The sequence below is a fragment of the Athene cunicularia genome (genome assembly GCF_003259725.1).
Source record: "Athene cunicularia isolate RWA chromosome 4 unlocalized genomic scaffold, athCun1 chr4_part2, whole genome shotgun sequence".
NCBI lineage: Eukaryota > Metazoa > Chordata > Aves > Strigiformes > Strigidae > Athene > Athene cunicularia.
In genome coordinates, this window is record NW_020799099.1 from 22,697,534 (window position 1) to 22,722,146 (window position 24,613).

Consider the following 24,613-nt stretch of genomic DNA (forward strand, 5'->3'; position numbering starts at 1 on the left):
GCATACACACACAAACCACAGCAAGACCAGTAAAACGGATTACAAGATCCAGAAAGAAGAAATAAAGCATATTTGTTCTTAGAAACAAGGGAGAAGGTGTTAATCTTAGTGAAATAAGATTCTTGCAGTACTGGAAAAGTTACTGTCAGGATAAATTACTTGCTTCGGCAAATTCCAAATACAGAAGCAGGCCTCTCAGGGTGCCAGACTAGCTCAAACAACGACTATTCCAGCAAGGTGTTTCTATTGCACACATTTAGTTCCTATTTCACTGCTTTTCTCCTGTTCCTCTTTTTGCCTCTTTGATTCATGCCCTCTACTTTGTGCAACTATATTCCAGATCATAGCAGGAATTTGCAATTTAACATTAAAACCAAGATGGATGCAACGAAAGGGGGTTTTTTGTGTAACTTGCACAGAATGCCTCCCTGAATGACACACATGAGCAAAGCTATCACTGCTGGTATTGCATTTCCCAAAAGAAGGTATGAATGAACAATTAGTTTATGGCTAATTAAATTTTGATTATTCTGATACAGCTCTAAAAGAACACATATTTTCAGTCTCCAGCACGTCAAAATGTTTCAGTCCTATCTTTATTCCACAGAAAACAGAATGAAGTTGTAATCACAGAACAAAACTATGTGACATCTTAAGAGATAAAATTCAACACGAGACTAATATGCTTTTGAACACTCACTATTTATCTCTTTACATCCTGGTCCTACTACCGAGGACAATGCGATTAAGCACTGGTTTTAAAGACCAGGAGTGATTCTGCCACCATACTACATGCTCAGGGTGCTTTCTTCCAGCTCTGATAGAAACACATTCTTTAAGACACTTACTGTATCAAACAACCAAAATCTCAATTGTTTTCCAGTAGCATCTGGAAGGACACACTGCATTTCAGCTATCTGTCCACAGTTCTGAAAATCACTTATTAACCAGCATCAATTTAAACATTATGGAGAACACAGTATTATGCTACGACAATATTACAGGACCCTAGTTCATCCAAGTTTGCTTAAGGATACAACAGAAACTTGGTGTTCACGTAACTCATTTTTTTATATCTTTAAATGTTGTTAAGATAGTTAAAAAATGCTTCTCTAAGATCATCTACATTATTCAGATGGAAATATATGGGGGGAAGGAAACTGAACAATATCAAAATAATGAGAAGAATATTATGTTCTAATACTAGTATATGATTGTATACTAATTCTTATTAATTCTAGTCAATTAAGTTGCACATAATGCAAGTCATAAAGTGACTAGCATATGAGAAAGTAATTTATCCAAATAATACTACATTATTTGTTCCCAGAAAAGCTGGGATATAAATAGTAAACAATTATATTTTTCCCTAACAAATTGTTCAAGAAGCTGCCAAAACATGCCATAACAATGAGATAAACAAAAAGATGGTTAAGTTCTGCAAAAAAAAAAAAATCAATTATATGAATATATAAATAAACCAACAGTCAAGTATTGATTTGCATGGGTAAACTACAGTATATGGTAAGATACAGCCTGTAAAATGCCAGATAAAATATACTTATGAAGCCTGCATTGTCAAAACATAAGGGCATCTAAATAAAAAAAGACACAGCTAAGAAAGAGATTAATCACAAAAGTCAAAAGAAATATATAAAAGTTCATATTATCAGAAAAATCAGTTGTGAAAGAACAGTCCAATGACAGATGGAATTACTTAGGGTAAGAAAGATCAGTATCTAAACAACAGTCTAAGAAACACAGATTTTAAAAATACTTTCTATTTCGATTTTTATTACATGTTTTTAATATGGTTTCAGTTTTTAGCAGCAAATTCGACACCACCATATAATTACCAAGAGACAGAGGACTTTAGTTATATCTCTAAGAACTGTACACTCATGTGCATATTAAAAAGCTATATGTATCTTCCTAACCAATTTATTGTAAATATACATAATTTACACTTATATACCCACATTTTACCCACAGACACACACACACAATCACAACAAAAAAACACGGTCTGGTGCCACTAGAATGTGGAATATAATGACAACCACAAACAAACAAAAACTATCAATGTGAATTAATTCTGATGTTATTGTCTTATTCATTCAGGGAGTTATCCAAAGTTCACTAACATCAATGCAACCTCAATGCGTTTTGAAAAACATCTTTAATGAGAAAGAGAACTAGTCAGCATATACTCATGATAGTTGGCTGGTTTTACAAAGGTCAGTATGATTAGCAGTATTTTTATCCTGGGTTATTTTAAAGTTTACCTTGAATGTTCAGTTTGAGTACTCCAAAAAAAGCTAACTCTGTTTAAATGTCAGAGTAGCCTACACAGAAAAATATAAATTCTTCCTTCTGATGGGGCAAATCAGGAAAGGTCCCACATGAGTGGGACCAAATAGATAATAACTCTGATTTGCTTAGATCTTAAGTGATTATTTTGGTTAAATCTTTTAGCTATAAAACATCCAGACACACTAATCTGTATGTGTCTACATGCACCATTCTAGTCTTATTTCGAAAGCAATTGTTGCTCCATAGCACTGTGCATGTGAAACTAAATACCTGAAAGGCTGTGAGTACAAGTTTAAGACACCATCTGATTCAATGCTGCATCACAAAGTGTGGATGGAAAAGACAACTGCTAGGTCTTCCAAACACACATGGCACTGGGGACTTGAGAGAAAAATAAATGGTCATTCTCATAGCAAAATGACTGACACGAACACTGCTTGCTTTTGCTTTTGCTGGAAGTTTAATAGCAGCAAAGGTCTTACACAGATAAGAAAAGCTGGCATGGCTATATACTGGAGATTCCAGCACTTATTTTCATCATTGATCTAAATTCTCAACAGTTTAAATCAAAAGTGAAGAACAATTTTTAGAAGAGATTTTGAATGGGGTGGCAAGTAATAGAAACCTGGTCCTCTTTTTCCACAGTGGCATTTTGTAGCTATGACCTGAAAGCTGTTTTCCTCATATTAAAAAAAAAAAAAGAGGAAAAAAAAATCAACAATTTGTCTAATAGGAACAGGAAAAATAGTGCCACATAAGAGAAACATAAGTCCTAAAATATAAGTGATCCTTGGCTAGCTGTTCATTCTAGTTATCTCTACCCTGCTTAAAAGAGGTAAGTTGTCAAACTGTAGCTGCTTTATTGCATGAGCAGTTTCTGCTGAGGCAACATCAGTTATTTCTGAATATAACTTTGTTCCTATCTAGATTAGGATTTGACATAAGAACTGTTGATAAAAAGAAGAATCCTCTCTTTTGAGCTTGTAAAGATACTGGGTTTACCTGACAGATTCCCATAAGTTTTTGAGTCCATCCAGCAGTGAAAACAGAGGAGAGTTTTCAGTTTAAATTAAAAAAAAAAAAAAAACAACACTAAATTCCTAGGCACTAGTTAACTTTGCATTTTTCATCTATGAGCTCTTATTCACATGGATGATTACTGTCTCTGCTAGGGGAACTCACCCTGAACATGAAAATCTCAAGAGAAAGAAAGATGAAAAGAGCAGCTTCCTAAGAAGGCAACAAGTAACAGCTGGATTAAACAGACCTATTCTATTTCACACCCAGCTGAGACTGACCAAAGGCAGAGAACTGCCATATTTATAACATTAAGATATATAATGGACAGAAATACAGATTTTTGGACATACGCAACATTTATTTATATACATCACATACTCATAAATAAATACATATGCCTACCAACTGGCTCTGAACAATTACAAAACCAGGTGTAGGATATGTCCCTGATGTTCGATTTCTAAATCCTCTTCAAAAAAAAAAAAAAAAAAGTTTCCTTTTCTGTCACTGGGAATCATCATGTCACCCTTCAAAATAATCCATTCATCTTCATGAATTAACATGGAGCCAGACTGCACAAAATAAGTACTATTGTGTTGTCAAAATCATGAATTTATGTAAGAATGCTGTATCAACAGTTTTCATATCTTTTCTTTCTTCCACTAGGAAAATGATCAGCACTTGTTCTGATAACCTGGGCTACAAAGTAACGGTGTGGACTCTGCAGAGAAAATACTAAATACATCTGCAGCCCAGAGCTATGCCAAGATCCATGCTGTGAACAGTAAGATTTCTCCTACAACTACACCAGCACTACTTTTATAAATTCTGGCTGATCAAGGGTAAGGGATTATTAATTAAGAGATAAAATTTTAATTCTGTCAAGTCATCTATATGGTCATATACAAACACAAATATTGAAATGGGTAACTACATGCATAGTTGGCACTCCACTACCTGAATACTAGACCTACATTTTTATCTATTACGTTTTTATTCTTGTACATGTTATGGCAACAGTTGCATATCATCAGTTTTACTGCTTTATCTATATAACCAGTCATTTTTCCATGTCAGGAAATCTCTGAAATCTATCTTGAGGAAGAAAAAAACCCTCTACATAGAAGAAATACAGGACTGTGAAACTTCAGAAGTTGAGAAACCATTTAAATGAGGATAATTCTTGGGTTTAACTTCCTGGACTCGAAGGCAATGGCACTAGCTATAAGCATCATACTAAATGCTTCTTTGTAAGTCACAAAACTGTTTGACAAGTTGGTATTTTCATATCTACAATCCCAGTGAATTTGCAGGAAATTCAATTACAGTGAAGCTTGGATGTTGCGCACTCACATCTTGATCACACTCCTATTTCCAATTGCTTTTTGTTAAAATGGCTAGATAACTCATTAGGAAATTTGTTAGATGTGGCAGTTATTACTCATTTTCATATCAGAAACTTTTCCATCTACCCTCTGTACTAAATGTGCCATTTAACTCAAATTAGTCATGAACTCTAAGAAGTGAGCACAACCAATTGCTTCTATAGACTCTTACAGACCTGGATTTCTTCAATTTCTTGCTTATTATTTTGCAATGCACTTTTCAGTATTTACAGATTTATCAGAAAATGTAATTGGTGTGATCTGTTCCATTACCAAGGCATGTTGGGTGGGATTTAGCTGACTGACATGCAGCAACTGATCAAAACCATGGAAGTACTATATGGGAAAATTGTTTAAATTTTGTAGCTATTATAATTTTATGCTCTTCAGGCACAAGTTAATCACGGCCAATTGCACAGAACTGCTGATGTTGGGACATTACATATTAATTGGGTTGCTATTTTTAATGCTTCTCTGAAAGGTACTGTTAAGACTTGGCTGTTGAGGAGGCTGGGGCAACATGTTATGCAAATCCATGCTCACCTGGAGCACATCGCACTGTTGTATGAAAATCTTTCATTCAGGAAACCACAGGAAAAGTAAGAAAGCAGGTAATCACTTGCCTTCTGAATATATGGAGTATACACATATATCAATACAATCTCTACATGTGGGAGGACAATGTGTTTCATGGTGAATCTGGTTTCAGTAAGGCTGCAGCACATAGGCATACATAGTATACAAAGATTAAACCACTAGGTCTGCAGCAGAACAAGCAGAACATAAATGGAAGATAGAAATTTTCCATTTTTCAGTATTAAAAATTAAGTGTATTTATTTGAGACTGATAATCTCAAAGTGTGGCTCAGAAATGCTCTGAATATGGCCTGCAAAAGAACTTCATCATGAGTGTGGGCAACGACATGAACTAGTAACTGAGTTGGAATATTTCAGAAGATCTTTTTGTTGAGCTGAGATTAGTGACTCTACAGGAACCCAGAGCTGTGTGTCAGACCCAGCCTGTAACCTCACACTTGTCAAGTACTCATGAAGTGTCAGGATGAACATACTGTCAGGAGCACCTGTTGCAAAGTATGAAGATCCTGAAGAGCAAAGGAGTCCAGGCAGGCTCTATATTCTTCAAGAAAATCCTAAAGGTTCATGAGTAGGCCATCCCCATATGCTGAAATATGAGATGGCAGCAAAGACAACCAGCATGGCTGGACAGAGAGCTTTGGCTGAATCTCAGAGAAAAAAAACACCAAAAAACAACAACAACAAAAACAACAACAACAAAAAAACCCCAAACAAAACAATCTGTGACATTTAGAAGAAGGGGCAAGAACTCAGGAGGTCTACAAGGATGTCATGAGGCTATGGACAGAGGAAATTAGAAGAACCAAAGCCCAACTAGAACTTTTTTCTTTATTGTATGCGTAGGCAAACATAGTGACAAAGGATAAGGAAAAGGCTGAGATTCTTAATGTCTTCTTTACCTCAGTTTTTAATAGTAAGACCAGTTGTACCTGGGGTACCCAGACCACTGAGCTGGAAGGCAGGGATAGGGAGCAAAATAAAATTCCCATAATCCAAGGGGAAATGGTTAGCTACCTGCTTCACCACTTACACACACATCTATGGGGATGGATAGGATTCACCCATGGTTAGTGAGGAAGGTGGTAGAACTGCTTACCAAGCCACCTTCAATCATTTACCAGCAGTCCTGACTAACTGGGGAGCTCCCAGTTAATTGGAGCTTAGCAAATGTGACACATCTACAAGAAGGGCTAGAAGGAAGATCCAGGGACCTTGGTGCTGGCAAAGGTTATGGAGCAGATTATCTTGAGTGCCATCACGTGGCACATACAGGACAAACAGGCAATCAGGCTTGGACAACATGGCTTTATGAAAGACAGGTCCTGCTTGACTAACCTGATCTCATTTTATGACAAGGTGACCCCTTAATGGATGAGGGAAAAGCTGTGGATGTGTTTACCTGGACTTTACTAAAGCCTTGGACACTGTTTCCCACAGCATTCTCCTGGAGAAACTGGCTACTCCTGACTTTGGCAGGTCTACTCTTTGTTGAGTAAAAAACTGGATGGCCAGGCCCAAAGAGTTATGGTGAATGGAGCTAAATCCACATGGCATCTGGTCCCAAGTGGCGTTCCCCAGGGCTCAGTACTGAGGCCAGCTCTGTTTAGCATCCTTAGTGAGCTGGATGAGGGGATCAAGCACACACTCAGTAAGTTTTCAGACAACACCAACTTGGGTGGAAGTGTTGATCTGCTTGAGGATAGAAAGGCTTGACAGAGGGATCTGAACAGGCTGGATCAATGGGCCGAGGCCAATCGTATGAGATTCAGCAAGGCTAAGTGCCACGTCCTGCGCTTGCGTCACAACCATCCCATATGACACTACAGACTTGGGGAAGAGTGGCTGGAAGATGTCCAACAGAAAAGGACTTGGGGGTGTTGGTGAACAGCTGGATGAACATGAGACAGCAGTTTTCCAAAGAGGCCAAGAAGGTCATGAGCATCCTGGCCTGTATCGGAAATAGCATGGCCAGAAGGACTAGGGAAGTGATTGTTCCCCTGTACTTGGCACTGGTGATGCTACACCTCAGATACTGTGTTCAGTTTTGGGCTCCTCACTACAGGGAAGACACTGAGGTGCTGGAGAATGTCCAAAAAGCAACAAAGTTGGTGAAGGGTCTAGAAAACAAGTCCTGTGGGAAGCAGCTGAGGGAATAGGAGTTGTTTAGTGTGAACAAAAGGAGGCTCAGGGAAAACATTTTAACTCTGTACAACTACCTGAAAGGATGTTGTAGCAAGGTGAGTGTCCATCTCTTCTCCCACTCTTCAAGTGATAGGATGAGAGGAAACAGCCTTAAGTTCCTCTCCAGAAGGTTTAGACTGGATATGAGGAAAAAATTATTCACTGAAAGGGTTGTCAAGTACTGGAACAAGCTGCCCAGGCAGGTGGTTTAGTCACCATCCCTGGAGGTATTTAAAAGATGTGTAGATGTGGCACGTAGAGATATGCCTTAGTGGTGGTGGACTTGGCATTGTTAGGTTTATAGTTGGACTCGATGATCTTAAAGATCTTTTCCAACCTAAATGATTCTACGATTCTAAGATATGGACATATAAAGCATTTTTCTTAATGTTTCATCTTTAAAATCATTCCCCAGACTGCTCAACTTCTACCAAACCAGTTCTTCTAAATTAATCAGTAGAGAACATGCCTTCATCTGCTAAGTAAATGGTTATCCCAGGTACCGTTAAGCAACTGTTAACAATTTTGAGAAATTTTAAATGTTGCACACACTGAAAAACATATTGCATGCATTTAAGTACACTCATAGTCCTCCCGCACTTTTTTTTATTTTCTGAACTAAGGTTTATTTAACTAAGAAACCTAAGCAATAGCATTGGGACTGGAATTGCAGTATTACAAGCTATTTGAGAGTACTAGATATGCTAAGTTCAGCACACATGACGACAATGTTGGAGACCATATTTGCACACGCATCTTGCCTAAAAATTATGAGGAAAAAAAGAGTTCTCATACATTGAGTACATCTAGCTAAATAACAAACACAGGGTTTTGTTTGTTCCTATTACATACCTTATAATGGATAAGACTAAAACATCTTTGCTGCCAAAGAGAACATCTGATTATATCCACTGACTCCCAGTATTCTCTGTTACCCTGAGATACGCTACTAGAAAATACACACAGTGTGCCAATGGGCTGTTCTGCTCTCTTTGCAAGCAGCTGGGCAAGGGTAAAGCAATGTATATTTTCAAGAGAAAAAAAATAATTTAATACTATAAAGTTAAAACCTATTACTAAATCTAGTACGTTTTTACCATTAGTTATTTAAATTTATGGGTATATGCAGTGTCAACACACCATGAAATGAAGGAAATACCAATTTCCAGCACGAACTCCTTGATAAAAAGGACTGCATTAAATGCAGAGTTGTTGAATAAATCAGTAATGCTACAGTGGTTAATTACAAAGTTACTTAAAGGAAGAAAACCTGCAGTATTTTACAGTGCATTAAACTTGCAATTGCTTCCTAAGTGGCTAACAGACAATATTAGTAAACACAATACATTTCATAGCAGACCACAGGAAATGCTTTAATGTCTTTAAATCCATAGTTTAAGGCCAATTCCATACTGCTTAGCAATCAGGCTATGAAATATCACAAACAATGCTTAGCTTTCTCTTAGTACTTTCCATTAGTAGATTGCAAGTGCACCATAAAAGAACACTGTAATTATGCTTATTTTACTGATGAGGTGAAAGGTGTACAGGGAGAAGTAATGTAGCCAATGGTATCTGACAAGCTAATTGCAGACCGAGTGGTCTCACTCTGTCCCCCAAGCCTCAGGTAACTGTCATGGCCAGTCACACAGTGGTTTTGACATAATTTTCCATATATCTCATATTTTCAAACTCAATCTCAACACACTGTATTGGACACATTAGGTTTTAATGACAGCTACAGACAGCTGCAATTTCACTCTCAGTAAAATAAATAATTAGTAAAACACAGTATGCAATATACATCCAGAGTGACTTATCCCTATTGCTAATTGTAGCAATTAGCTTCAATTTCTCAAGATCCACAGCCTGAATGGTATTTTGCAGAGCTATGAAAGACGCATGAGCATGCACTGAATAATTAATATTCCAAATTACACAAACATACAGACAACGTATCTTAATTTTCTAGGTTAGCAACCGGTAAGGTCATTTCTGATACCCCCATAAAAATATCTAAAAGTCTAATTATGTAGTTGATAACCTATATATTTCATAAAGAATACTGGGGAAACGTGACCTGTAGAAAAAAGCTTAAATGTGAGCAAGATTTTAATTTTGCTGAATGTTCCAGCAAAAAGAATCAACAAGCGCAACATCTAAAGTTTGCACAAAAACTCATTACCACTGACTAAATGGATTCCTTCCAAAAATATCTGTATTTTTTTCACTGTGTTTATTTCAGCATAAAGACCCTCTCCTGCTAGGCACAAAGTCAAAATCACATAAATTTTCCTCATATGTCTCCACCTACGTGGATAGAACCACCTAGTGTTCTACCAACGATTTCAACAAAGGCAAAGCCCTTACATGTCCTCTTAATTAGCCAGCCTTCGACATTACCTCAGTTAGCTGTAACTCAAAACATTAAAAAGTTAACAGATGGAAATAATTTCGGTCTTATCTGGAAAAGTACAGGAAACCCCATATATTGTTTGGGAAAGAGGCATTATATATTCATTATTTTTGATAGCAATAAGTGAGGAAGAAGCTACAGTCTAATTTTTAGAAGCTCATTCACTACACGCAATCAATTAGTGTCCAGAAATTTAATAAAACATAGAAAGCACAGCATACAGGGGAGAAAAGATAACAGATTGAGTTGAAGACCAGTGCAGAGCAGGAAGGCCTGTCTGAAGTCAGAAAGTGAAGAAACCATTTCTTAGGAGAGAGCAAACCTACCAATTTCATCCATCCAACTCCCCATTTTACTGTCTTCTTTTTTTTTTTTTTTTTTTCCCTTTTAAGTCAAGACGAAGTACATTTTGAGGGGCGGGGGGGAAGTTCAATAAACATCAGTGAGATGGAGAGAAAAGGGAGACCAAGAACTACTTCTAAATCACAGACAGGCTACATGACATCTTGTATTGTCTTACATGCTGAAGTGGCTTTTATCAAGCTGCCTGTGCTGCTAATCGCTGGTAATGCTTTTCCACGAAACTTTGCAGGCCACAAGTCTTGGTTACTCCATTTATTGCAGATTTGTCATCAGAAACACAACATCCATGAGAAAAAAGCTGGACTTTCAAAATTTCTGGTGGATCGCCAAGTCTCCTCATGTGCCAAGGTCCTCCAGACTATATTTAGCTTTGTTCACTGAGGTTCTCAAAACATTAGGGGACAATCTGCCTTACGAGACTTGCATGGCCAGAGCTATAAAAAAATATTAGTAGACATTTTCAAGGCTTTTTCACTGAAAGTGAAGCTGTAATTAATTCTCTTAATTGAATGATCATTCATTAGTCTTTTACTAAATACATTACCTAATAGCATTCTCAATCTTGCAAGTTACTGCCATGTCTTCAATTTCCCTTTTCATGATAAGACTTAATAACAAGCTAAACTCACAGCTTTATAAATCTGCAGCACAGTACAACATATATTGTATGCACTTTTTCCATTTAGATTGTTCAATTACAAGCAACAGCAACAACAAAAAAAAGCATATTGTACTAGCTAGTATTACATTTTGGCAGATCATAATTAAATTATTCCTTAGAAGCAATGCTCAGTGCTTAAGAAGGATTATATTGAATAAAGGGGCTAATATTTTAGCTCAATTAACATGCTATTTTTCAATAGAGGTGTATACTATTTTTTCTTCTATGGGTAACATCAGCTATAAAACAGAAATACTGCAGCTCTTTTTTGATAACTCATGTAATTTTCCCCCATGCAGATTGTTTGCTTTCTATATTTTTTAAAGTGGATGAAAACATGTGACATATTATTTTATAAATTTGTTTATTTTATACTGTTACAGGCATAAAATATTTCACTTTTATATCATATAAGCCTTCCAGAAACTATGTTTGACTACACCTAAAAATACATGAGCATTCCAGGGTAAGGAAAAAATTTTTCTTTTATGTCTTTTAATTCTGTACTGTTGTGAGTTTGATTTATAATATTGGTTGGGGCAGAAGTGATTTTTGGATTAAGACGTTACATCTAGTTACAATGGAAGGAGGGTACCTTCTCCATGGAAACTGCCTACCAAATATGTTCAGATGACTTATTTATCAGATTCTTCAACACAATATTTCAATTTGATGGAATTGTATTTTCCTGGAATCTTTCACTAATAATTTAAGTGACATAAATGTAAAAAAGTCTGTATTTCTGAAGATAATCAAGATGTGTCATTTCAATATAAATTTGTAATATATTTCAAGGTCATCTTCTCTTTGGTTGTTCAAGCTAGCTACTTATGTTCTTTTGAATCATATTTAAGCTTTGGTTTAATTTGTAGTATTTTAATGTGTTTTAAAGACTCTGTGTATATTTTGTTGTTAGTGCTCTTTCAGTCTCCTGCAATTATACCATGGATATTTCCCAATGTATAGTGGATGAGCTTGTTAACGCCTTATGAAGATATGAAAACTGTGTAGTTTAACACTGATGTCAAAAAGTAACTTTTTCTTTCAAGAATTAGCATGTGTGTTTGTATCAGTAGAACTGGAATCTTGCACTACATATCAAACAGCTATTTCTCAGATGAGGCTACTAAACAGTACACTCCCATATCATTTTACAGCATTCTCCTCATCTTTTCTATCATTGTTATTATACAAGTTGCTTATTAAAAAACAAAATACAAATAACAACTCAAGGTAGCAAAAGTTTTTGACCATCACATTGGTCATTTCATTCTAGCTATAGAAGAGTTTTGTTTAGCTGCATACTAAAATAATGTATATTACTACTAGGAGATTCCATCTCAAAGGTGCTGAAAAACAGGGAAGTAAACTACAGCATATATATCACATATAACATCCAAGTATAGAATCAGAAAAAAGGTATTTTGATTTCATAAGGAAGGCAAGACAAAAAGAAAAGGAAAAGACAGAATGAAACCATGCTACAGTCAGATGGGGAGGTGAAAATTATATGATAAAAAGGAACGAGTGCATAAAAGACTGAATGATTACAATGAAAAAAAAATCAATATGGGTTACATACGGAGATATTAGTAACTGGACATAAGTGAGTCACATGAAATACCTTGTGTTCACAGTAGATTCTTACACAAATTTAATACAACTTGTTAAGTTAAAAATGAAATTCATATGCATACCATCACAGTAAAAAAGAACTTTTCTGAACAAATCATAGAATGAATCACAGAAGAAGCAACAGAGGATGCTGCCCATGTTATTAGCTGAATGTTAGAACTGCTATGTCATGTAATATTATAATTCTTATAATTTATTCCCGTTTATAATAGGGTTACAGATCCTTCTCAGTGTACAAGAACCTTTAAATTAATTCTGTATTCTGACACCATATAAGCAAAAGCTGATGGAGTATTAATTACATCAATTCTGGATTCATCAAAACAGAAGTCCATTAAGAAGCCCAATAGCATACATAAAGCTTCTACTGAACTGAAAGAAACTGGAAGGCATGAGGCTTGCCATCCAGCAAAAACATGCTATTTAGGAGTACTAATGGATAACTATCATTGCAAAATCTTTGACAAACCTTCTCGGACATGACAACAAACGGTTGAATTTATATACAGATGATCAAGAAGTAGCACTAAAAAACCCCAAACTTGCTAAAACCTTACTTCATATTTAAATATCTCAGTCAAGTGACTAGCACTTCATCATATGTTGAAGTTGCAACAAGTGAAATTCTGGTTATGTCTTATGGAAAAAACACTACAATGATGTAGTCAAATATTGAAATGATTGCCCAGAGACAATATGGAAAGCCCATTAATGTACCAAAACCTTAAGTGGGCAATGACTTGAGCAACTCGTTCCAAGTTGGCCTTGCTTTGAGTAGAGGGTTTGGACCTCCAGAGAGCCCTTTGAACCTAAATTACTCTGTAATTCCATGAACTGTATAGATAAAACCAAACAAAATTATCTGTCTTGGAGATCTCAAAGAAGACACAAATCACATTTCACCAATATGAAGATGAAAGCTTATTAGAAATGTACCTGAGCCAAAACCCCACAGCTGAAAAGTGAAAAACACCACACCAAAACCTCAATAATAATTTCATTTCTTCTAAAATCCTAAAGGGAAATGGATGCAAAAGAAATTTTTCAAAGAAACATTAGCAGTCCATGGGGGTATCAGGAGAATATAGCAGGACAAGACAAGCCAAGACTCTTGAAATTGCTAGAATGGCCTTAGAAATCTGATTTCAGCCATCGTTTATAAATTCAAGCTAGTAAGCTTTAACTGTAGTACTGTTACTTAAAAGAGTATCTTTCTCCTTTGCATCTCTCCTCCAAATAAATTGCATGCAACTTCATACTGATTAACAAATGTAGTAAGAAAACAGAAAAGCTCTAAAATGCTAGAGGAAAATAATACAATTTATTTTGTTTTAAAGAAGTTCATCTCCATTGCCCCCTTTTTGGTAAAAGATCAAGAGAAGCTTTATACTCTGTGCACCAAAATGGCAGTATCAGTTAAATTCTGCTATAGTATAAACTTTCTGACCTCTACCATGTTAAGACACTAGTATTTATACTTCTGCATCAGTTCCATATATTTAAGACACATTAAAAGACATCAAGTCCATAAACTTTTCTAACCCTTTTCTGCTTCTTAGCTCATTAATGCTGAAAGCTATTAATTTAAGAAATGAGTGGGTACTTACCTCTTGAAGAACCCTCTTCATTTTCAGAAGCAATGTCTTTACTGCTGTGCAATCTTGCAACATCAGTCTGAAGGGCAAAGATTCCATGCCTCCACCTTCTTCCAGACCAGTAAAAGGCCACTCCATGGATGGGCTGCCAGCCAGCTGGCTAACACGAGGGTACCTGGCTTCTCCTTGGTCTACATCCTTTGACAGCTTCAGAGATAAGTTCCTTACAAGAGAAAAGAGAGAGATCAACACTAAAATATGAAAAAGAGAAAGAACTCAATAATTTCTGGCTTTTTGTTCCTTTGAGTTTAAAGACACATTCCACATTCACTTTTTAAACCTGCTAGCATGAATGGCCTTTATAATGTACATATAGCCATATGGTGTTATCAATAAAATATGCATTAATAAATGTACCATTTGCTACAGGAATTGAAACTATGCTCTATCCCATGCCCTTCAAAAGAAAGCCATTTTCTTAAAACAAAATACCCTACGGGCAAAACTATTATGGGTCTCTTATTTTGGTTCAGCTTTATGAAAAAATTAATGTCATGTACTTTCAAAAGCTAAATCACTTCTTCCTATGCTTTGACTTAGAACTCAAAAAGAAAAGAAAACCAAGAAAATACTCTCTTCTGGGCTGAACCAGCAACATAAGATGAAACTGCTATTCTATAAAATGGAATTTGAAACTTAATTAATCTGTACTCACTATGAAGTTTAGTTACTCTGAAACTATTTGTTGAAAACATTAAAGAGAACAACATTAATTTGTGACTGAGAACCCATTAAAGACAAAAGAAAGATTTGGAAAAATTTTGATGGACTTTGGAGGTAACAAAATGCCATTATTTTGCTGCATATATACTACTTCCCTTTAATATCAAAGCCACATATCTATACGACTTTGCCATGATGGAGCAAGCCCAGTGAAGACCAACAAAATGGTAAGGGGGCTGAAGTGCACAATAAATGAGGAGGAGTAAAGAGACGGCTTTGAAATTGTTAGAATGGCCTAAGAAATCTGATTTCAGCCATCATTTACAAATTCAAGCTAGTAACCTTTAATTGTAGTACTGTAGTACTCTAAAGAGAAGATGAAGGGAATCTCACTGCTAACCAGAGTCTCTACTGTCTCCACTGGGATGGTGAAGAGATGATGGAGCCAGGCTATCCATAGGGATGCACAGCAATAGGATGAAAGGCAATGGACAGAAGATGGAATACAGACAATTGTGACCATATAGAAGAACTTTATTTATTACCATGAAGGTGGTCAAACAAAGGAACAGGGGCTCAGAGATGCTATGGGACACCCATTCTTGAAGATATTCACAACATGATGAGGCGAGCCCCTGAGTAACCTGCTCTAATTGGACCTGCTTTGAGTAAGGGCTCGGAACAGAGACCTGCAGAGGTCCCTTCCCACCTGTGTGGTTCTGTGATCTAGACGTCATAAATACAATCAGCCAAAAATAACCAAAATCAGTCAAAATCAGCCAAAAGTTTAATGGTATAAAAATCTTTCAAACAGATACCACTTGACATTTTGGTGGAACAGAATGTAACTAAACCCATGAAGGATGGCATGAAAGCATTTCATGCCGTGAAAGCATTCAACTTCAATGTTGCACCTATTTTCTCTTCAACCAGTGGGGAAAAAGGACAAATCTGAATAGAGAATAAATCTGAGAATGTGGCTGCACTGTGCGAAAGCAGTATATTAATCACTACTAAATTACTAAAGTGTTGTAACAGCAAAGCATGAAACCCATATTCATACCAAATTAATCCACTATAATTAAAAATGTTAGCGCAAATAGTGAAGAAAGTTACACTTAGTATTCATTTAATGTATAGTTCTAATTTTCTGTTCCACATGAATTTTCATGAAACACAAAACTGATTCTGAATTTTAAGCAGGGCCCTATTTTGGAAGGACTAAGAATATTTTTCCATGTGAAATTTTCCTTAGTTAACTTTGGTTTCACAGGAACCACATACAAAAAGGGATTAATATGATTTCTCAGGACAAGCAATTCCCAATGCCATACTGACATGTTGAAAGTGAGGCTACTAGAATTATCTTTTATGGATGGTTCACTTTTATATTTTACAAGCTATGTAATGTGCAGGAGGGACAATGGGTTAGATCAAGAAAAGCACCACAGAGACCACAGATATGGACAGACGCTTGTGATGGTCAACGGAACTCAAATTTTCTAATCCAGGTTTTTCAATACTCATAAAACAATTAAATTAGTCTGGTTTAATTTTTAAATACATTGAAACAACTTTTTTAGTAGAATATTTTGTGTCCTTTAAAGTAATCATCTGAGGTGGATGGTAAATATGCTTCTGACTGAAGGATATTGTCACTGCTGATTCATAGTCTTTATTAAAAAAGCCTCAGGTATATATCATGCAAAGGAAAAACAAATTTTATCTGAAGTTTCATAACATAGGCCACTTTTAAGGATTTATAAAAAAAGCCATATTCAAACTATCAGAATCTACATTTGCGCAAGATTTGTGTAGCCAGAAGAGCACATTATTTAAATTGAGTAAGATGAAATAACAAGGTCTTTTTTTCCTGCCCACTGCCTGCAGGCCAGGATATGAATTATTCTTCAGAATACTCTGCATGCTCACTTTGTGGGTCCCACCAAAGGTTCATCTTCCTCATGCTCCTGAAGAGCCATCTTATGAGAGTAACATCCTGACACTAAGAAAGGACTGACATAAGATGTAATGCCTCCCAAAAGGAGTCTTTTACAGCACATTATCAGAGAGGACAACCTGGTATCAACAGCAATACCCTGCTGCCCCAGTGATGAGGAACCAAGCAGTACTCTTGGAGAACTATCATCCTCTCACAGTGTTTATGTATAAGCTATACTGGAAATACAGCAAATCTTAATTTCAACTGAAGAAAATACCTTCAATGACTTCAGTGGGCTTTATGTTGACATCACACTGCTCCACACACAAAATTACCGTCTTTTCAAACACAGAACCTTGTACCGAGTATGAAAAGCACCATAACACCACCACTCATGGTCATGACTTTAAAATCTAACTCAACTGCAACTGGAAAATGGCAACTCAGAGTTCGTATACAGTGAGTAATCAGATGATATAGTACCTCCAAAATATCTGAAAAGACTGTAACTGATCTGTGACAGAAAAACTCTTCACTGTCTGATACAACTCCTTCTACTTGCTGCAGGAAAAAGCTTATTTTAAATTAATTCTAGAACCGATATTTCATCAAGTTAATTATTAACGATGTCCAGGTGGTCTATTACAGCATTATTATGACAATCCATTGCAATTTATCTCAAAGCAGCAGTATAGATTTCACAAGGAAAAGAAACGTTCTTGGAAAAATTGGAAGTTTCCCCTTACTACTGTAGCACCTCTCTACCTCTGAGGTGGGAAGAGGGGATGGTTCCACAGCTGTTAGTGCAGAGGCTCCTTAGAGACAGACAGTCCCCTCCACCTTCCAAAGGTGCATTTACTGTAATAAAAACATTCACAGGAAAATGTTATCTGTGACAAACTTCTGAAACTGTGGATAAAAAGCCTCAAAAGGTCTATTTTAATTACTAAAGACATTTTATTTCATTTAAATGACAATGCTAATTCTATGTTATCAACACAAAATATTTCAGAAATTTTGGTCACTTTTAAATATATGGCTCCTGTCTGAGATCTACGTTTGCCAGACATACACACACACTTAGGCTATATCTCTTCTTTAATAAAACCATACCTGAAAAAGTCCCTGGGCACTGGAAGTCAGTCAGTATTAAAACACTTCTGAAATGCCTTGACCCAACACAACTATCACTTTCAAACAATTTCTTAGCATGGTTTGGTGATTAGTATAGGCAAATTGGATGGGGCCACTCCATTCTGGGGGATGTCAGTGGTGCAGATGTGCACAAAAGAACCATCTCATGTAGATATCATCTCAAATATCTGAGCATGGCTAGGAGCCATGAAGCTCCAAGCTTGAGATGTGAAACCCAGCCAGACTCCTAGGCAAGAGAAAAGCTGTCCTTTTTGAAAGGTCTATGGTGAACTGTGGATGTAGTGGCAAATCACAGCTGAGAAGAGTGCTAAGAAGCTGCTCTTAATTTTCTCCCAAATATTACAGACTTCACTTCCCAGATAACAAGCAGTTCTCATATTCTGTATGATGGAAGATCAGACAAAGTCTGACAGATGGCATACTTAAAACCCTGCCCAGTCCTTTAGATCAATACCATAGGGAAACAGGCTAATTCAAGTTGCTCAAGTGGAATACTTCCTATACAGATGCACGTTGTATCTAAGGGGACAACAAATGACAACAAAGAAAAGCAAGCTTAATGACAGTAGATTACTGTCACCATAAGGTTTGGAAATCCACAGAAAATGTGTTACAAATTTGTGAATGTTTAATAGGATGAAAAATTGTGTGCAACTTGGTGGCACTTTGGGCCTCCTGGCTTGTTTTTGTTGTACCTGGACATATCCACCAAACACCATGAATATACTTCCTCATTTATAATGGATACAAAAATCAGAAGCTACAACATCCACGTTTAGCAAAATAGTAGTGCATTTAAGACAAAGTTCTATTTCAAAAGCAATCTTTATTGAAATAGTGAGATAGCATTAATCAATCAGTGACTTCTAGCATTTTAATAGCCTCCATAATTCCAATACAATTTCATGTTAACTAAATGAAGAAGAGACACAATTGTGCAGCTCCTTTCAAAGCTTTTTCCCCTTAAGAAGGTAGAACAAGAACAACTTTCTTGTTTTCAAGCATCTTTAAAGCACTTTTCTTAAAAAAATAAAATAGAAAGACCCAAAGATCTGCAACTTGAGCTAGTTTGAGTTATTCTTCCCTTCTTACTGATCCTCAGATCAATGACTTGAGGAGCTTATGGTAATTTGAACTTCAATTACATAAACATCCCCAGATAATGTAGAGTTTAATCTTCTTAGTTTTCATCAGCAGTGCTCAAGACGTTGCTACAGCAGAATTAGCCTAAACTAATACAATTGGTCCCACAGATACCCACTTAACAGAAGAGAACCCACCTAACACAGTGGGCCTCAGGAAGGCTCTGCAAGCAGAGCGAAAGACCCCAGCCTCTATGGAAAGAGCTGAACATACCTTCTTTCTTCTCTGAAGTCTTATCTTCTAAAGCAGGGTCTTAGAAAAAGCCTTTAATCACTTACTTTCAGTGTTTGAGTATGTATATAGTCACATATATCATGTATATATATATACACACACATCACATATAAGTACATCCTGTATATATATACACATATATATTTTTATATATGCAGTTATAAAATTCACACATTCATATATAAACACATACACATTTAATCTTCATAAATATTTCAGAAAAAAAACTCTTAATTGTTCATAACTTGGCCCACCTGAAACATATGTCCTTTTACACTAGCAAAATGTTATTCACTCCATGCAGAGGTTATATCCTGAAATCCTTTTCATACAAATCTAGATAGCCTTCAATCTACACTTTTTTCTCCAACCCAGAATGTACTTTTTTCTCACCAACAACAAAGAGATGAAAGGGATCCTCTTTTAGAAAAATCACCAATTACTATTTTAAGAAAGGTCCCTCAGTTGGACCATAAGAGCAATTAATTCTGATTTTTAGAGAAAAGTCTGCCTACCTCAAACACTTTCCAAATTCAGTTCAAACCATTCTGTGGCTCTCTTACAAAGATGTATATTACAGTCAAGCCTAACAGTCATCCCAGAGTGAATCTTATTCTCTGATTAATCTCTTACTAATCTCACTTAGTAAGAGACATGTTCTATCCCAAATAGCTTAAAACCAAAATATATAGACACATTTTGGAAAAAGAAAGGCCCTTCCCCATATTTAGCAGAACTGAGGCATAAAAAGCACATTCCTAAACATTCTAACAGGTGTATGAAATAATGTATTGCTAGGTTACTAATTATTCTCAAAGCTCTGGTCAAGGAGGACAAAAATCGCCAAACTCCTGTTCTGAAAATGCAGCCTTTGCAATACTGAGGAGATAATAAGGTAACCAAAACATAAATATTTGGCTAATTACCCATATTAGCATTCTTTGGCATCAAAATTTATACCTCTCTGTCTCACACAATTTCTCAACATTACTTCTGTTCCAACAGAAAATGCTTCAGAAGTTATAGGTATGACATCTCAGAATATTAAACTGCACCGTGCCATAAGGTACATATTGTTTGACAATGTACAGCTTTTAGAACTATTGTAGCATTTATTGGTACTCTGATGCTATGATTTTTAAAGGTCAGCCTTTTAGAAAAATTATGTTTGGTACCTGTCACTATCAAACTATGTACTCACACACAAATGTGCACACACTCTAATGGCTAGTGCTGCTACAAGTTATGAGACTGTCAGCCTTTTCCATTATAAACCCTTTTCTTTCAAAGGTTTATACAACAGCCATAAAGATTTCCTTTGGTCTAGAACCTGGTGATCATAAAATATGGATTCAAATTCTAAAATTTTTTTAAAAAGGAAAAAAAGTCCTCCATTTTTCAGCTACTGGTGAAGTACAGCTAATAAGGGCATGCCAAGCATTTATTTCCTTTCTCTAAATTCTATAGGAGTCAGGAGCTCTGTTTATATCCCCTGATCTAGTACACAAAAACACAACACTTAAGGACTTCAGTGATTTTCGTCCTCATGGAAACTATTAAGAAAATTTAACTATCATACAAACAAGATAATGTAACACCATACATTAATCAAATAATGTCCAAATAAACAGCTGTCTGGAAAAGACAGGTGGGGCTTCTTCAATTTCAAGTACTAACAGTGCAGTAGTAAATAAAGCACTACAGACAAACCAGGAAAAGTAAATGAGGCTGTCTGGGCACTGAGAGTTTAGTAGACTAAGGCTTTAAATTAAAAAAAAAAAATTAAAAAAAAATCAGTGGGGGATCATTCTTGAAACTATTTTAGAGTTGGTATACAAAATATAAATCTCAGTTTAATTATGCACAAAAGCAAGCAGTAACTCAGACTATATCTCTGGTTGAGATATTAAAACAAAAAGGCAGCTTACCTTTTGTTTGGACAACTGATAAATCTACCTGCAGTCATTGTAGCCTTTGTAAACAGTACATACTTTCAGCTGGACGTACCTCAGAACAGATAAAAGCTAAAGGCACTAGGTGTCCTCTCTAAATCTCACTCCAAATGCACTCTATGGAGCTGAGCAACTCATCTGACCCGGGACTAGAACGACAAAATTTTGATCTAACCTATTAAAGACGACAGGCATTCAAGCATGCCCAGGCCCAGCAAACTTTATAGTGTCGGGAAAAAGGAGAAACAGAAATCTATTTTGCCACTGTCACTTTCTAGGTCAAAAAAACCCATTTCTCCTCACTTTTGCTCTCTGCTCTAAATGCTTGAGTCTTTCTTTTAGAAACTCTGGAAATGGAACATAAAACTTTCAAGTTTTTACAAGGTTAAAAAACATTTTTTTAAAAAATGGAAAATCACAGCGGATATTATATATGATGACTGCCTTCCAAGGTGCACAAGAAGCGCACTCCTTTTATTCAGTTACCAAAATAGTTTCCCTTACTTAAAAATTAATTCCCAAATAGTTCCTACTACAGGTCAGCATTTTTTGCTATGGAAGCTTTTCCAAATTTTGAAAAAAAAAAAAAAAAAAAAAAAAAAGAAAGCGTTTTCTGTGCCCACTAAGAAGCTATGGAACTTTTACTTAGTCTTCAGTGCGAAGATAGGTATGTTAACAGTTAAGGCTAAATCCAAAAAATCCAAAAGGACAGCAGGGTTTGCAACAAATATTTGCTTAGTGCCTGGCAGAATCCAGAGACATGACTTAGATAAGATGGAATTCCAATGAGACCAAAAAATTAAGTGGAAAAATCATATACATTCTAAAGGAGACAAGCTACTTTGAGCCCTCTATGACTTGTTTTTTAAAATCTGGGAAGCACCTAACCACATCACTACTGTGTAAACCATGATACTACCTTTTGATGAAGCTATGAAGCATTAAGAACACTTCTGTGAAGCAAGCAGGCAATTCATCATACCTTGTGCTGACTGAGAGGTCCATCTGAGATGCATATCAGGCAGTTTTAAAGATCTAATTAATATTTATTAATACCCAAAGCGGAATGCCTTCAGCATTCTGCTTGCTTTTCTTGCTGATCTCCTTCTATGACAGGGCGACCTGCTTATTGGATGAGGGAAAGGCTGTGGATGTTGTTTACTTTGACTTCAGGAAGGCCTTTGACAGTTTCCCACAGCATTCTCCTGGCAAAACTGGCTGCTCGAGGCTTGGATGGCACACGCTTTGCTGGGTAAAAAACTGTCTGGATGGCCGGGCCCAAAGAGTTGTGGTGAATGGAGTTAAATCCAGTTGGCGGCCGGTCACGAGTGGTGTCCCCCAGGGCTGGGTTTTGGGGCCACTCCTGTTTAACATCTCTATTGATGATCTAGACGAGGGGATCGAGTGCACCCTCAGTCAGTTTGCAGATGACACCCAGTTGGGTGGGAGTGTTGATCTGCTCGAGGGTAGGGAGGCTCTGCAGAGAGACCTGGACAGGCTGGAGCCATGGGCTGAGGCCAACTGGAGAAGTTTCCATAAGGCCAAATGCCGGGGGCTGCCCTTGGGCCACAGCAACCCCCAGCAGCACTACAGGCTTGGGGAGGAGTGGCTGGAGAGCTGCCAGTCAGAGAGGGACCTGGGGGTGTTGATTGACAGCCCGATGAACAGGAGCCAGCAGTGTGCCCAGGGGGCCAAGAAGGCCAATGGCATCCTGGCTTGTGTCAGCAATAGCGTGGCCAGCAGGGACAGGGAAGGGATCTGACCCCTGTACTCGGCACTGCTGAGGCCGCCCCTCGATTCCTGTGTTCAGTTTTGGGCCCCTCACTACAAAAAGGACATTGAATGACTCGAGCGTGTCCAGAGAAGGGCAACGAAGCTGGTGCAGGGTCTGGAGCACAGGTCGTACGAGGAGCGGCTGAGGGAACTGGGGGTGTTTAGTCTGGAGAAGAGGAGGCTGAGGGGAGACCTCATCGCCCTCTACAGCTCCCTGAAAGGAGGGTGCAGAGAGCTGGGGATGAGTCTCTTGAACCAAGTAACAAGCGATAGGACAAGAGGGAATGGCCTCAAGTTGCATCCAGGAAGGTTTAGACTAGATCTTAGGAAGCATTTCTTTCCAGAAGAGGCTGTTGGGTGTTGGAATGGGCTGCCCAGGGAGGTGGTGGAGTCCCCATCCCTGAAGTGTTTAAGCATAGGGTCAGCATAATGCTGAGGGATATGGTGTAGTTGGGAACTGTCAGTGTTAGGTTAACGGCTGGACTAGATGATCTTCAAGGTCAAGGACGAGATGACTCTGTTATTATTATATCTCAACCCTACCTGCCTTCATCCTGGTTAGGTGATTCAGGGGATTCTTCCCAGATTGGGTCTGATTGAGGAAATATCTGACTTCTGACTGTGCCATGTCTTGAAAACAGATATAGACATCTAAATAACCATTTTATAGATTATCATGCTATTGTCATACACATTCTCCATCTAGCAAAAAGGCACATGCCTATAGGATTAGATGACAGCGGAATGCCATGGCCTAGAAAGTAAACTAAAGCATCAGCAGATCTGAGTTGTTAGAGTTAAGGAATACCCTGTACAACAATTATGTAGTTAAAACTCTGTGGGTGTTCAAAAAGTTCCAGCTAGTAATCCTAAAAGTTATCATTAGCTCTGTATGTTTTTATACAGTGAAATATATCATCAGTAATATAATATAATCACCAAAATAATCAGTAATTACAAACACAGCTTCCTGAGTGAAGATAACATTCGATAGTCTTTAATGGAATCAACACAATGGATCTTCATTTTGGTGAAAGTATGTGATTAAACAAATGTATTCCTTCTCATTGCCCTCTAACAGTTTATGAATAATGATTAAAAGAGTTGTGTTTAATTTCAGATGATACCTTCCACCTACTTTATGTAGGGAATTTGATTTATATGTCAGGAAGAAACTGCAACTTTAAAACCTATCCTATTTCATTATCACGTAAGATAGCTGGAACCTAATATTATTGTTAAAAGAGCTTTTATGTTAAATCCTCTTTTATGACCAATAAAAGAAAGCATATGATGGATTTAGGGACGTAATGTACAGAAATCCAGAACATGCACGTTAATATATATCCATTCTCAAAAGACAGCAATCTACTAGTGATTTTTTAATGCTTAATTTGGATTCTTCTATCAGGTTTTTAGAAAACCTTATGGAATTAATCTTTTGCAAAATTTCCAGTTCCGCTGACAAAGATATGAACAGCCACAATGATTTCAAAAGCCTGACTTAAACAAAAGTAACAAAACA

General features: G+C 36.9%; 1 protein-coding gene across 3 annotated transcripts in view; it reads right to left on the bottom strand.

The window, feature by feature from the left end:
* Positions 1-24,613, bottom strand: part of CCSER1 (coiled-coil serine rich protein 1) — a 646,489-nt gene that overhangs the window by 424,558 nt on the left and 197,318 nt on the right. For all 3 annotated transcript variants that reach the window (XM_026847667.1, XM_026847668.1, XM_026847666.1), the window contains exon 5: positions 14,179-14,389. In XM_026847667.1, coding sequence (XP_026703468.1) covers positions 14,179-14,389 — 211 coding nt within the window. The remainder of the gene's footprint in view (positions 1-14,178; positions 14,390-24,613) is intronic.